The 15,477-nt window shown below is 57.3% G+C and overlaps 2 protein-coding genes across 2 annotated transcripts in view; both read right to left on the reverse strand.

Moving 5' to 3' along the window:
* TSPEAR (thrombospondin type laminin G domain and EAR repeats) overlaps window positions 1–15,477 on the reverse strand; it is a 50,287-nt gene that overhangs the window by 10,650 nt on the left and 24,160 nt on the right. Inside the window, exons 2-8 of the mRNA XM_024562145.3 lie at window positions 12,095–12,333; window positions 9,826–9,916; window positions 8,660–8,813; window positions 7,471–7,602; window positions 6,614–6,840; window positions 4,809–4,995; window positions 3,395–3,624 (exon numbers count right to left, since the gene is read on the reverse strand). Of these exons, the coding sequence (XP_024417913.2) occupies window positions 3,395–3,624; window positions 4,809–4,995; window positions 6,614–6,840; window positions 7,471–7,602; window positions 8,660–8,813; window positions 9,826–9,916; window positions 12,095–12,333 (1,260 nt within the window). The remainder of the gene's footprint in view (window positions 1–3,394; window positions 3,625–4,808; window positions 4,996–6,613; window positions 6,841–7,470; window positions 7,603–8,659; window positions 8,814–9,825; window positions 9,917–12,094; window positions 12,334–15,477) is intronic.
* LOC112306284 (keratin-associated protein 10-7-like) lies at window positions 14,321–15,322 on the reverse strand. Its single transcript, XM_053917682.1, has 2 exons — window positions 14,909–15,322; window positions 14,321–14,683 (listed from the first exon to the last, which is right to left on the reverse strand). Exons 1-2 carry the CDS (start codon window positions 15,320–15,322, stop codon window positions 14,321–14,323), a joined length of 777 nt encoding a protein of 258 aa, XP_053773657.1.

A 15,477-nucleotide genomic window follows, 5' to 3' on the forward strand; every position in this document is an offset into this window, starting at 1 on the left:
GGATGGGGCACACACCAGGGAGGAAAGGAGACAGCTCGCTGCGTAAACTACGTGCCAGGCTCCACCTGGATGGCGCAGGCCTGGAGGAGGGGACTTGTGTGGACACAAGGACAGCTGTGGACAACTGGCTCTTCTACTCACCACCGTTATGTCCCCGGCAGGTCCCTCCCTTCCCAGCCTTGGTCTTCTCATCTGTGAACTGGGTCTGAGACGGAATCGTGAGCCGGCTGAGCACATGCCGCCCCAGACCTCCCTCCAGAAATCTCTGTAAATGGCAGAATGGCTTTTCCGAAAGGGGAACAAAAAGGTGGCCATCTCGGCCAAAAAGTTGGACATTCCAGGGGTTCGGGTTGAGGCTGTCAGGAATGGAGAACACCGTGCCCAGAGCACAGGGTGGGGCCCAGCACCAGGGGGTCTTGCTTACTTGGGTGCTCCCACCTGCTCTCACCTGGCCTGGGTGTCTGCGAGAGAACTGCCCCTGCCTAGAGACTGGGGTAACCCCCCTCTCAGGGGGCCTGGGGAGGCCTCTGATTCCAGGTGGGCGGCGGTGGCATCCTCTCTTCATGCCCTGCTGCAGCATCCAGGACGGAGATGTGGGCCCCTGTCTCCTCCCACCTTCCAGGCCCTCCTCCCTCCCAGCTGCCTGGCTTGTCCCTCTGCATAGACAATCAGTGTGGCTCCCAGACAAACCCCAGCCTTCGCCCACTGAAGATTCTAAAACTGAGATGCACTATCGGCATTCCCGTTGCCCAGGGCCAAGAGCACAGCTGTGGTCGTGTCGATGGCGGACGCCCTCTGTGCCACCCCTGGGGACTGTCCCTGCACATGGGTCAAAAGGACCCTCCTTCGTGCTACAGTCGCATGTGGACCCTGTGAGCTGCACATGGCTGCTGCTTTTCAACACGCTCTTCCTCAATCCTGCTCTCCCTCCTTCCCTCTTCTTCCCTTCCTGGGGGGAAAATCACCATCTCCGCCCATAACCATGTCTCCCAGCTCCTCACTGGTGCTTCCTCTCCCTGGGAGCCGGCGCCCCTGTGAGTGTGGCATCTGCAGTGAAGCCTAGGGTTTCTACCACGAGTCTTCCCACTTGCTGTCCGTGTGGCCACCACGTGTTCTAAGTTGTGCAGCCCATATGTGTCCACCGGGTGCTCCTCTCCTCCTGTAGTCCTCCCTCCGGGCCCCCCACTGCACGATCCAGGCTGCCAGCCTCTAGGTCAGACAGCAGTTCTCATTCTGGAACTAACAGCAACCACGGTGGGAGCCGCCACCTCTGATTCTGATTCCTGTGTCGGTTTGACTCCTGTTTGCGGGTACACAAGGACATCACCTTCTGGGTGCTCCCCCATGTTTCCCAGCACCCCAGCAGCCAGGCCGGGTCATGTGACCAGTGCTGGCCAATGAGCATCAGCAGGAGTTTGGGCTCCCCGCTCCCTGGGCCGTGGACTGAGAGCAGATCTCCCGTTCAATGCCCACCGGGTTCCACACAGCGGCTCTCTGCATGGCCCTCATCCCCTCGGCCTGGCCCTTTCCATCTGAAGGTTCACACTCCTGGTTCCGGGAGAACCTCAGAGTTTTTCTTTGCTAATTCTATCGCCCCTTTTCCGGCTTCACTCCTTCTAGACCTCTGTTAGCCGGCGCTCGGATTCCGGTTGATTCTATCTTTTCTTTTTATTCTGTGTTCTGGAAGATTTCCTCACCTTTATTTCCCAATCAGGTTGGTGAGTGTCGTCTTCTCATGCCAGCAATTGTATTTTTAAAACCCAAGGACTCTTTCCTATTAATGGCATTCCGTATTTACCTCATAAATGCAGTGTCTTCTCGACTTCTGAAGGCAATTACAAGATTTAAAAATTCTCTTGCTCCTAGAACCAGCTCAGTTTCCCCCAGTGTGGGTATGTGTGTAGATTGTAACCTCCGTGTCTCAGGCCCCCTGTCAAACCTCAGGAGGCCCTTTGTTGTCTGTTTAGCAGTGAGGATGGCAGTGGCTGGACGCATCAGAGCACTGGCAGCTGTGCTCTGGGGCCCCGGGGCCCAGCCTGCCAGCCGTGGCCCTCGGTGAAACGCTGCAGTAAAGACGGTGCTAAACTGGCCTTTTGTCGAATTGCACCTTTCTGTTCGAACGCAGGGGACTTGGCATCACGGTGTGGGAAGCTGCGGAATGATAATCTCCAAAATGCACTCCCCACCCACACAGGAACCCCTCACACGACACGCACGGTCAGGGAGCCCTGTCGGGGCCCTGGCTGGGCTGCCCTCCTGTGCCGGGATGACGGGCCCTGATCCCAGACACCCCAGAGCTCTGTTCTCTGCCCGGCTCGCTCGTTACAGTGTTGGAAATAATCCGAAGTCTTCTTTTGGAACAAAGTCTTCAGCTGCTATGATTGTCCCTTCTTCGATATGATTCAGTCCCTTCCAGACCCAGGCCCATCTCCCCGAACCGCGCCCCCCTGCCGTGCACTGAGCTGCAGAGGCCACCTGCCCAGTCTCTAGGACAGGGCAGGGCACACCCCCTGCGGGGCAGCTCACCATTCCTTTGGCTTTCCAGGCACCCACTCGGCCCCTGCTCTGCTGCTTGAGGCCATTCAGTCCCTGCTAGTCCAGGCTTCCTTGGGAGCCTGTTTCCCCACCCTTAGTGTTGCCCTGGCCCACCCCAGACCCAGACACTCTTGCACCTCCAATCCCCAGTCTTGGGCTCTAACTGCAAGGCAGACCCCGTCACCCCGCGGGTGCGCCCCACCGCAGCCCACTGCCGAACGCTTCCCAATCGGCACTCGCACCAGTGCAGTCTTCTCTGACCCAGCACGTCTGGGCTGTTTTCCGAGCCCTGGCACCCATCACCCACCACAGCAATGACTGGCGGACAACCCACGTCGCGTAAGGAGCTTGCCTTTCAGAAAGAACCAGTGCTGAATAAAGCTGTGCGCCACACAGTCTGGGTTCCAGTCCCAGCCCTGTCACCTCTGTGGCTCAGCTTCCCATGCGGAAGGGGGGCTAGTGGCAGCGGCTACCTCACAGGGTGGCAGTGAGGATAGAGTGGGAAGACACAGGTTAAGATCTTGGCAGGGAGCTTCACGAGGTCCCTGCTCAGCAAACTTGAGCCGCTGCCACCGTGACTCAAGAATAACACCTCACCCCAGTCCCGCTTCCCCCAGTGCATCTCCCCACCCCTCTCATGTTAGGGTTCCCCGGGCTCTTTTGGGGGGTAACAGAAGCAGCTGTGGGCTCAGCCTGAGCCTTATAAGGGGGAGGCACCTGGGGCGGAAACTTAAGGGTGAAGGGCCAGACCCGGGGAACAGGTCCCATCTGGGGTCCCCCAGTCCTGCACCAGTGGGCGCTGGCGTGGGGTCCGAGCGAGGTGTGGTGGGGAGCGCTGGGCGCACGGGCGGCTCCTTACCAGGAAAGACTGGAAGAGCTGGAAGGAGCCGACCAGCCAGATGTACAGGTGGGAGAACACCTTCGTAGACGTGCCGTTGAAAGCATTGGCCACCACCAAGAAGGAGTAGGGCCCCACGGTGAAAAACTCCCAGTCATAGGCGCCAGAAGTGGCGATGGTCTGGTTGGCCTCGAACAGACGTGTCCTCGGGTTCCACTTGTAGATGACACTGTCGATGTTGTGGTTGTCACCTAGAACCCAAGCAGCTGTGCTGAGGGAGGGAAGATGAATTTCCGTGGCCCAGTGGCGGCCTTGGCAAGGACTGTGCCCAAGGCCCCTGTGGACTGTCCAGTCCAGCCAGGCCTGGGACCACTCTGGACGTGGCCCTGCTCACCCCACACCCTGCTGTACCCTCTCACTCCCCGGCGAAGATGCTCTTCACTCGGCTGCACCTCTAGACTCTGCCCAGATGAAAACCCTCAGGGGGCTCCCTGTATGGATGGGTCCAGACCCCACCATGGCCTTCCAGGGTCTTGCAGGTAGACCCCTGACCACCTCTCCCCAGCCTCACCTATCACACTGCCCAGTGTAACCTTGGCTCCCATGCTCTCCCCCAGGCCAGGCACCGTGCTCCCTGGACCCCTCAGGGCCAGCCTGTCCTGGGACACTCATGTCCACAGACAGCCCTAGTGAGTGGGCTCCTGGGGTCACGCTACCTATCAGCCAGTGGGGGGCTCCTCCTCAGATCCCCACAGAGGTCCCTAGCGGGTCTCAGACTCAGGTAAACACAGAGCCGCGGGGCCCACTGAGGCCTGAGCTAGAGACACCCTGTAGAGCTGGCCGCCACCTGGGCCCCAGCCATCCCTGGAGTCACAGGATGGGGAAGGGCTCACTGAGGTCACTAAGGGCAGTCACTGGCTTGCCAGCCCCTCCCTGCCTGTCTCCCCACTGCGCCCACATATCACACGGAGTCTGTGTGCAGATGGACGATCTGTTCTTGGAAACAAGGTCCACATCTCTCCAACCACTCCTCCAGCCTGTCCATGCTGGCACCGCCCTGCCTGGCCCTGGGCCGGCTGCTCAGAGAGCTCCCCTTCCCACCTGTGCCAGCCAGATCATCCGCGGTGAGGTGAGTTAGTTAGCAAGTTAATTACTTGGTTAATTAGTCAGTTTCAAACGAGGCCATCTATGTAGCCAGGAGACCCACATTTCTGTGGCAATTCTCCTAAGGGCAGGTACAGACCACCCATCTTCCTACCTGGACAGGTAAGGAGGTGCTCAGGTATGTTCACCCTTAGAGGCCACCATCAGATTCCCAGGAAATTGGGCCAGTGTGCCTTATTATCATTTTTAATGAGATGAAAATGAGCCTTGCAGGTGAGTCGTGCCCACCCCTGGGATGGTTCCTTTCCAGGTTGAAGGTCACAGCTCCTACCTTCCCTATGGTTGGCCACGACCAGGAAGTACTCCCCAGACACCTCGAAGGCCTCCCAGTCTCGGGCGCTGTGGGTAGCCACCCTCTGGTAGGGCGTGAACCGCAGCTTTCTCTGGCTCCATTTGTAGATGACGGAGAACTCCTGGCCCTTTTCGTTCGGGTCGAAGTTGGCCACAGCCAGGAAGATCTGCAAGAGAGGACCCGGGCACTCGGTCTCGTGCTGGCGGCCAGGGTCGTGTGAGGGAGGTTTCTGGACACCGGCGGCTCTGCCTGCGTGGCGTGGGGGTGGAGGCGGAGCCCTTCTCTCTGTTGCCAATGGCCTCAGCGGTCTTGGAGCCCTGTCTGTCTCCAGATTTGTTCATTACATTTAAAACCCTTAAATGTGTCTGTATTTGCCAGTTGTTACTGCCATTTCTATTTCCCAAACCAGGAAAAGCTTCATGCACAAATATGTTCTTCATCAGCTGCCTGAGTAGCAAGTCCCCGTGCCCTACTCTCCTCGGGTAAACATGTATCTGTCACGCAGGCAAGCACGACGCAGAAACCCCCTGCGTGTGACGTGAGCAGCGGGCACGGTGGCTCGCGCTTACGTGGTGTAACAGGAGCCAGAAGTTTGGTGTGTCGGGTGTGTGTGCTGGGACAGGAAGCAAGAAAGCTCAGTACACTCTGCATCTGCTCAGGCTACTGGACAGAAGGTCTTTCCCCTGTTTTTCTGAATTTCCCAATTTTTCTTTGATGTGAAATTATCATTTTAAAGTTTTTATTGTATTTTTTGAATCCTCACCCGAGGACATTTTTTTCATTGCTTTTAGAGAGAGAATGGAAGGGAGAGGCAGGGAGAGAGAGGGAGAAACATCGATGTCAAAGAGAAACATTGATTGGTTGCCTTCTTGTATGTGCCTCTACCAGAGATCAAACCCACAACCCAGGAATGTGTCCTGGTCAGGAATTGAACCTGCAACCTTTCATTCTGTGGGATGATGCTCCAACCAGCTGAGCCACACTTGTCAGGGCAAGCAACTTTAAAAAATCATCAACCAAATAACCAGGGGACAAGTCATTCGTTCAGCACGTGGGACCTGGCGTGAGACCCGTGGCGGGCTGCCAGCGACAGGAGGGCAGGGGTTCCTGTTTGCTCACTGTTCTGTCCCCAGCGGCTGGGTCAAGGTGGGGGCAGGACTGTACCTGGCACATGTGTGTAGGTGAGTGAACGATTTGGGGACAGGCATGGGAAGGTGAGGGCATAGGAGGAGCTGGGGGAGAAAACTGACCACGACAGGGATGGGACGGCCCTCTCAGAGCCTCCACTCACAGGCCCTGCTCAGTGCGGCCCTGACTGGAAAGAGGGGCTCACACTCCGGGCCTCCCGGGGCCTGCTCCCCTTCATTCCCCTTCATTCTCCTTCATTCCCCTTCATTCCCCTTCCTTGGTGTTGTGGAGAAAAGGCAGGACCGGGCAGGGAGATCACTTGCCATTCTGAAATGATTTCTACATTGCTAATGGGTCCAAGTCAAATGACCTCATGAAGTTTGTAAGTTAGCACAGACGGGTCCACATAGACCTGGGCGGCATCTTAGAAATGACCTTCATTCTCTTGTGCTGGAAGTCGAACACTTTCTCAAGGTCACAGTCTGCACTTAGACATGCAGCTAAGTGTCTGACTGCAAAAGTTATTTGAACCAGACAAAGGCTCTGGAACCAGGAGAAACACCTTTTCCAGTGGAAGCTGTGTACACAGCCCCACCTTCAGACGCTGTGGGGTTTTGCAGCTTAGAAAGGACAGAAAGTCATGCATGCCGACTTGCCTTTTTCCCGATGGTGAAATGTCTCCAGGACTGTGCTTGGTGTGTGCGGATGTTCTGGTACGCGGCGAACCTCCCGTCGGTCCATTTGTAGATGGCGGACACGGCTTCCCGATTGGCGGTTGCTATGAAGAGCCCAGCCTCGGGGATGACGAAGACCTCGATGCCCAGGGTCTCTGAGTTCGTGAACAGGCTCTGGTGTTCCTCCACGTAGTCCAGTTTCTCTTTGGCTTGTGAGAGAGACATCAAGGCCTGGTTAATGCTTCCCAAACGGAAGCCCGGAGGAACCGTCTTTGGAGCACGACGCCCAGGCCCTGAGCCGTGACCCCAGGGCATTAGCGTGGGGCAAGGGCCATTCGCTTGGAGTGCCTGTTCACCCTCAGATGCCCATCAGGAAGCCTGTTCGGGCTGCATGGCTTTCAGATCCATAGACCCCCAGTGGCATTCGTCAGGTGGAATCCATGTGTCGGATCCTTATGAGCCACCTCCCATGCTCACTGATGCTAAAAAGGCTGTGCCCTGGTGTGAACTAGAGGGCGGAGTCAGCAGCTTTTGAGCAGCCCAGCTGGAGCCAGTTCCCTTTTGCTGCAGACACCCGGGGCTACCTCACTCACCCTTCCTGCATCGTCCCATTGCATCTGCCATCCGAGGGCTGACAGGGTGTGAGGAGAGTGGGCCGGGCCCGCATGAGGGAGGAGCCCCGTGCTCTTCCCTGGACGAGGGGAGAAGATGAGCTCTGCCTGTCCACAGAGGGCTGGCTGCTCTCAGTGTGGGTGTTTCCTGCTCTTATGTAGCACTGGCCCGGACCAGAGCCCCTCTGTCCCTAGAGCCCCCAGCCACAACCTCCCTATCCCCCTCACCTGCCAGCACAGACACCCACTCGCTGCCCACACACAGGTACAGCCCCTTCTGCTGGGCGTCAAACCAGAACTGGGTGTCCTCCTCTTTGGTGCATGGAGGCCGGGAGCCCAGCGTCACCTTCATGTCGGTTTCTGGGGGGAGACAGGGAGGATGAGTGTCCAGCGGAAATGTGCTCCCTGGAAGAAGCGGTGCTGCCTTTGCCTATGAAGCTGGGCTTCGAGGACCCACTCAGGGGTCTTGAATGGGTCTCTGGAGGCAGGTGAGGCCCGAGAGCGCGTGGCCGTCTCAGGAGGGTCTGTGCGGCAGGACATGGTAAAGCCCCCCACGGCTCCCGAGGGTGGTGCGCCCACCTTCCCTCAGATCCCCAGCTCTTCTGAAAATCTTTAGTGATGATGGCGCGCCTTGCTCGCCTCCCGCATCTGTGATCAATGGGCTGGATTTATTGGAACTTCCGTTTGGGTTAGTTCCATGACATTTGATCCAACGCTTCTCAGAATTACACCTCCATCTCAGGCCAAGCGCCTGTGTACTAATGGTGCTCCTTGGCCACTTCAGAGCAATGTCTGCCCTGTAGCCCAGGCCCGAGGGCCAGGCTGTGACACTGAGCGTGCCCTTGACTCCTCACAGCACCAGGCAGAGAGGCCTGGCAGCCCAATCCTGCCCCCGAGGCCCCTTCCAGTTGCAGTGGCCCAGGTGCCTGAGGAAGACACCCCCGAGGCCTCTTGCTCAGGGACTTGGAAACAAATGCAGTTCCAGGACTGGATGTCAGCGTCTCCCTGCTCAGGGTCAGGGTGTTCCCTGGACTTGTGAAGCTGGGGAGAGGGTCGAGTTGTCTCCCCACCTTGCTGAGTGGTGGGGTATGGTGGGTGGGTGGGGGCTTAGGGTCTCCCTGGCAGGAACTGTGGTTTAATTAGTCAACACTGTACTTTTACATTGGGAACATGGAAACAGAAACTAAAAAAGTGGAGCTGGGGACCCTCTGGGCAGGGGTTTCACAGAAAATAGAAATGTACCTTGAGAAGGTGGGGTCCCCACTGGGGCAGGGGCTGAGATTCAGATGTCTGTCAGAGAGGGACAAGGAGAAAGGGCCCCAAACACTGCTCTGGGGGCAAAACCAGCAGCAGGCGGGAGTCAGAGGCTCAGGGGGAAGACTTCGCGTGTGGGAGCAGGTGGCTTTGGCTTACTAACCATAGGGGTATTTTAGCACCTCATTATCTTCCGGCTTCCCCGTGAGACCCTGCAGGATGGGGGGAATGGACAGCACGATGTCGGCATTCCTGCAGGGGCACAGCCTTGCAGTGGCGTCTGAGCCCGGCAGCAGGACCAGCTGCCTTACCAGGCCCTGCAGAGAGAGGGACAGTGTGTTGAGACCCTGGGGGACAGGTGGAAATGTGGTGGGGGCCTAGCCATCTCTAGAGCTAGGAAAGAAGAGTCTGCGTATTGGTTATAGGGGGCACTGGGGGCATCGGTGGAGTGCTGCACACCTGTCTAAGGTTATTAAACCATGAAAGGATTTTTCCTGTGGACCAACCTGGGATGACTGGTCAACATTGCTTATGCATCCATTTGTCCACCCATTTACCCATCCATCCGTCCATCATCCACCCATCTCTCATCCATCCATCCATCCATCCATCATCCATCCATCATCCATCCACCATCCACCCACCCATCTATCCATCATCTACCCATCCATCCATCCATCATCTATCCATCATCCATCATCCATGATCCATCATCCATCCATCCATCATCTACCTATCCATCCATCCATCATCCATCCAACCATCATCCATGATCCATTATCCATCCATCTGTTCATCCATCCAAGCATGCCATCAGTAAATACTCACAGAGCACCTCTGCTATGCACTGGTCATGGTTCTAGTCACAGGACACCCAGGGAACTAAAGCCCCTACCCTCATGGAATAAGGTGCCCCACCTGCACTCGAGGGGAGAGACAGACAATGAGTACACATAGCTGGTCTGAGGGTGGCCTGGGCTTCCATGAAGAGACCACCAGGGGTGGGGTCTGAGAGGGCTGGGTAGGGGTCATCTTCTCAGTGCTGGGAAAGGCCTCCATGGTAAGAGGACATCAGGCAGAGCCCCGAGGGTAGGCTGTGAGCCATGGTGGCACTGGCAACATGCGTGCCAGGAGGAGGGAACAGCAAGGGCAGAGGCCCTGTGTCAGGTGTGCCTGGCTCATGTTGGCAGGGCCTCACATTCCTCCTTCCTGTCTGACACACACAACAATCTGTGGAGCCAGAGCAGGGGGACAGTGGGCCTCTGGTGACAGCCCCTCTGTGAGCATGGGTGTGGTGGTGGGGCAGGCAGGTAGCCCCGCCGTGCTTACCGTGAACAGGCCTTTGGTCCTCCTCCGGCTGCCGACGAAGAACCGGGCTCCTTGCACTGACAGGGTGGCGGGAAAGGGCACGTCAGACATTCTGCAAATAGCAGGTGTGGGTGTGAGGGCCATGGGAGATCAGCAGCGCAGGCCATTTGCACAGAAGAGGACAGGGCAGCGCCGCCCGAGAGGTGTGTCAGTGTCCTGGAGCAGCCGGGCAAAGTGCCATGGGCTGGGGGGCTTAAAGCAGAGACATTCATCCCCTCTCAGTTCTGGGGGCCAGGAGTCCAACACTGAGGGGTTGACAGGACCACACTCCTGCTGAAGGCTCTGGGGAGGGTCCTCTTGGCCTCTTCCTGCTCTTGGGGGCTCCTGGGGGCTTCTGGCACTGCCTGGTTTGTGGCAGCATCACTCCACCCTCTGCCCTCGCCATCCCTGACTGGGAATCGAACCGGTGACCCTTTGGTTTGCAGGCCAGAGCTCAATCCACTTAAGATCCACAGAGTTGGATCTTAATGTGCAAGTAGGGGCCAGACTCTGGAGACAGGCGAGAAGGTGGGCACCCTGTTGGAGAGGACAGTGTGGCTGGAGCTCTCGGGGCAGAGACGCCAGGTATGCTCTTTCTCCTCACGGCCCAGTGTCTGGGGGGCCACGATGCTGTGTCCTCTCGTAAAAGCAGCTGTTCCTGCCGGTCTTTGCCATCTGGCTGCAGCTGGCCATGGCGAGATCAGCTCCTGACCACTGTCTCAGATGCCCAGTGGCCATGCAGTTCCAGGTCCCCTGAGTCCTGGCACAGGGCCTGAATTCATCCTTGGTCACCATCACTTCAGCCCTGGTTCCCCGCCCCTCCCAGAGCTGTCCCACTGCTGGCTCTCAGCACCTGAGGGCTCATCATCCAATAAAGTCCCTGATGTGTCTGCGGGCATGGTGGAGGAGGGGTGGTGAATAAGACATGTTTAAACCAGTGCATAAATGTTACAGTTTCTTTTTATTATGGAAAAAGTTTCATACAACAAAGCAGAGTGAGATTCTGCCTTCCAAAGCAGTATTTGGTATAAAGAAAACCGGACCCTCCCTGGCCCCGCTCAGCAAGGTCTGGTGCTGGGGGCCCCTGAGGTGCATCGGCTGGTGAGGCCACGGGGACTCACGGTTCCCGGTCCTATTTACTGACTTACAGGTCATAGAAACCGGGATGGCGAGGACAAGAAATGAACTCAGGTTTCCACGTGCCCAAGGTTGCGTCAAAGTCTCTAAGGTTTACTCTGCGTGGAGTTTTAGTGAATGTTTACTCCCTCGTCTTAGATGAGGAAACTGAGTCAGAGAGGTTAAATGGCAGGTTGAAAGTCACACAGCAAGACTGGGCCGCAGCTTCCGTTTGGCTCTGGGGTCCGAGTTCCTTACGCTCTTCCTCTGTGGCCTTTTTGTCATGGTCACAGCACTCTGCAGGGCACATTCCCCTGGTCAAGCCAGGCCTGGACTCGTACTTCAGCCCAAATCCTGAGCCAGGTGTTGGCTCCCCAGCCCGCTGCCCTCTGCCCTCCGACTGGTGCCTGCCCTTGACCCAGTCCCGCTGTAACAGTGGGGAATCGTAACCCACCCACAATTCTCTCGACACTGGCTCTGTAGGTGCAGACTCTGACTAATATGCGGCTTGTAGATGACCAGCATGTTTGCGTAAGTATCCTAGGAACTAGTTTCAAAAGATACAACCCCGACCCTCAGGCATCCCAGCTCCGGGAGGTTTGCTGACCTTCAACCATGGAGCCAGGACAACTGAACCAGGATGACGCACACCAGACCATCACCTGCCTATTGAGAAGGACCATGCTCGTCTGCACATAGAGGATTTGCAACCCCCTCCCTTGATCTCTGTTCTGTTCCCCTCTCCCTCCTTATGAAAGCCTCTGTCTCCACTGAGAGGTGGAGATGGGCTTTCAGACATGAGTCCCCCATCTTCCAGGTGGCCGGCATCTGAAAATAAACCACTTTCCTTTACATCAGCCCCTGCCCGGTGAGTAGTGGCCTTTGTAGCAGCAGGCAGCCGGCCCTGTGCTCGGTTACACCACCATGGCCTTTCTGGAAGCAGGTTCCCCAGCTACCTAATGGTAGCCTGGGCAGTCCTGCCATGAAGCATGTTTCTAACGGTGGTCCCTGCACAAGCCTGACCCTGCCAGGGCCCACACTACACAGCTGGAGTGGCCCCTGGTGTCTACTCTGGACTCAGACTACCGGGCAGCACACAGCATCCCAAGACCTGTCCCGGCATCCTGGTACCTACATGTCCACAGGGACGCCGCAGTCCGTGGTGAGCGTAAAGGAGTCTTCAGACACGGCCAAGACCAGCGTGTGCCACTGGCTGTCCGTCAGGGCTGGGCTGCGGAAGGACACACGAGTCTGCCAGGCACCTGCCCTGTCCTCGCTGAGGAAGAGGAAGTGCAGCCGGGTGGGCGAGTACCGCAGGCCCAGCAGCAGCGCGTCCGGCCCCTCCGCCACCACTGTGAACAGGTACTCGTTCTTCTGCAAGAGAGGGCGGGCAGGTGAGCGCAGCAGGGAGGGGAAGGCTGGCAGGGGCGGGACAGGGGAGGGTAGGTGGGGGTCCCAGCGAGGGTGGGGGGTGGGGGGGTGGGGAGGGCAGCTGTTGTGACCCTGCCCGTGATAAAACCAAGTGCGCTGCTCACACCCATGACCTTGCTGACGTCAGGAAAACAGGAAATAGCAAGTGCTGGTGAGAATGTGGAGAAATAGAAAGCCTCGTGCCCTGTGGGCAGGAGTGCAAAACGGGGAAGCCCTTATAAAAAACAGCACAGCGTTTCCTCAAAAACTTAACAGTACAGCGTTACCACGTGATCCAGCAACCCCCCCCCCCATTTGCCATAAATCCAAGTAGATTAACAGCAGGGGCTCAAGGAGACACTCATACCCCCATGCGCGCGAGAAGTGAAACAGTGCACACCAGCTGTCCCTCCACGGAGGGAGGGAGAAGCACGAATAATGTGGTCCGTCCACACCCCCGAACATCTTCAGCCTGAAAAGGAAGTTCCTAGACCCACATGGGTGAACCTTGAGGACACCACGCTGAGTGAAGTAAGCCAGTCACAAAAGGACAAGTACGGAGTGATTTCACTAACTCGAGGCCCCTGGACCAGCCGCATTCACAGAGACAGAACGAAGAAGGGTGGGGTGGGTGCCAGGGGCTGGGGGTGAGGAGTGGGGAGAGAGTGTGTAAAGGGGACAGAGTTTCATTCTGAGAAGATGGAGAACGTTCTGGAGATGGACAGTGCCGACGGCTGCGCCTGTGTGAACGTGCTAATGTCCCTGAGCCGTGCGCTTAGACGCGGTTGAAATGCGCCCTAGCTGGTGTGGCTCAGCTGGCTGAGCGACATCCGCAAAGTGAAAGGTGGCCGGTTTGATTCCCAGTCAGGGCACGTGCCTCGGATGTAGCGGTCCCCAGCTGGGGCGTGTGTGAGAGAAGATCGATCAATGTTTCTCTCCCTCCCTTTCTCCCTCCCTTCACGCTCCCTAAAATAAGTAATACGTGAAACCTTTTTAAAATGATTAAAATGGTAAACTTCATGTTATGTGTATTTTGCCACAATTTAAAAACCACACGCCTCCCACCCCAATGGTGATCTCAAACTCAGTGTGGCCTCCAAGCCCGCAGCCCCCGCCACACCGACTACCGAAATGATGTAGACTTGGTTATAAGCGATTGCTATGTCGAGACTATGAATTCCTAGCCTAGCACAATTAAAAGAATAACGAATGGAAAGTGATGAAACCTAATGAAAAGGAGATCTATAACATAATTACAGAGTATAATTTTTTTAGCAAGTCTTTGCCCATGTAACGCTGTGACCCAAATTCCATGCAACTATTATTCTAAAGAAATTAAAAGCCTCCATGTTCCTCATATTTAATTTAATGGCTAATTCAGTAAAATCCACTTGGCTCAGAGTGGGTCACATGCCCTCTGGCCACTCCTTCACTGACCTTCCTGTTTTGGGGGTGAGTCCCACCCAGTGCCTCACCCAAAGGACTTAGGCCACTGCCCTTTGTGATCTCTCAGCTGCTCATTCCCAGAAACACCTGGGGCGGGAGACCAACGTCTGGTGAAAACCACCTGCCCCCGCCCGGCACCCCCCCCCCCCACCGTGAAATCAGATGAAGAAAGCGATCAGGTGGTGAAGTGAGTTTATTGGGGTGCCTGAGGAGATGCTGACAAGATGAGAGTGGAGGTCAAGACTCGACAGAGAAACATGGAGTGAAGAACAGTTGACCCTGGGGCAGGGGGAGGTGCCTCCTGGGAGACCAGAGGCTAGGGAAGCAGCAAGGTCAGGGGTTCTTGGGAGCAGAGGTCAGGTGAGGACAGTGGAGACCTGGGGGACCCCATCCTGGGTGGGGTCAGCCATATAACATGGGTCAGGGATGGGCTGAGGGGTGGCTGGGAGGACCACAGTCACAAGGTGAGACGTGAACCCAGCTGGCCCTGGGAGGACGTGTGTGGTCAGCAACAGGACTTCTGGGCTGAGGTGGGGACACAGCAGGCCGGGCGGGAGCACGCAGGGCGGCAGATGAGGGACTTGCAGGAGGTTGGGCGGCAGCAGCTGGGCTGGCAGCAGGAGGGGACACGGCAGGAGGAGATGGGTATGCAGCAGGAGGGTCTGCACACAGGGCGGCAGATGAGGGACACAGAGGAGGAGGGTTTGCAGCAAGATGAGAGGCAGGCGGTGGGCTGGCAGCATGAGGGGGCTGAGCAGGGGGTGGCCCCAGAGCAGATGGGCACAGAACACACGGGCTTGCAGCAGACAGGCTTGCAGCAGACAGGTGTGCAGCAGGGGGGCTTGCAGCAGAGGGGTGTACAGCAGGCCTGCTGACAGGGGGAGGAGGTGCAGCAGGAGGGCTGGCAGCTAGATAGCTGGCAGCACAAGGGTGTGCAGGAGCTGGTGCAGGCTGATTGGCAGGGGCTGGGCCCACAGGCCACCTGGCAGCAGGGGCTGGACACACAGCTCACTGGGGCACAGATGAGGGTCTGGCAGGGGGCTGGGGCACAGCAGCTAGGGACACAGCAGGTGGACTGGCAGCAGCTGGGTACACAGCAGGTGGACTGACAACAGCTGGGGACACAGCAGGTGGACTGACAACAGCTGGGGACACAGCAGGTGGACTGACAACAGCTTGGGACACAGCAGGTGGACTGGCAGCAGCTGGGGACACAGCAGGTGGACTGACAACAGCTGGGGACACAGCAGGTGGACTGACAACAGCTTGGGACACAGCAGGTGGACTGGCAGCAGCTGGGGACACAGCAGGTAGATGGACAACAGCTGGGGACACAGCAGGTGGGCTGGCAGCAGCTGGAGCTGCAGCAGGAGGGCTCACAGCAGCTCTCTGGACAGTCGTCCACTTGCCAGGAGGAGTCAGTGCAAGAGTCACTGGAACCGGGCAGACAGGTGCGGCTGCTGTAGCTCAGGTCGCTGGAGCAGACAGACAGGGTGGAGGCGGCCATGGTGGGGCTGGAGGTGAGCTGAGAGGAGTGTGAGTGTGAGTGTGTGAGTGTGAGTGTGTGAGGTGCCCGAGCTGTTGGCTTTTATACCCTCCTGAGTGTTTGTTGTCCAAGCAGGAGGCCCCCACGCCCTCCCTTCCGTGTTGGTGTTTTGAGAG

This window comes from Desmodus rotundus, chromosome 2 (genome assembly GCF_022682495.2).
Source record: "Desmodus rotundus isolate HL8 chromosome 2, HLdesRot8A.1, whole genome shotgun sequence".
In the NCBI taxonomy this organism is placed as follows: Eukaryota; Metazoa; Chordata; class Mammalia; order Chiroptera; family Phyllostomidae; genus Desmodus; species Desmodus rotundus.

Excerpts from the sequence above, each read along its gene's own strand:
- LOC112306284 (XM_053917682.1), bottom strand. The coding sequence starts at position 15,322 with ATGGCCGCCTCCACCCTGTCTGTCTGCTCCAGCGACCTGAGCTACAGC. Across the intron at positions 14,684-14,908 it reads GTTGTCAGTCCACCTGCTGT|GCCTGCTGTACACCCCTCTG; the intron begins GTACCCAGCTGC and ends CCCTGTCAGCAG.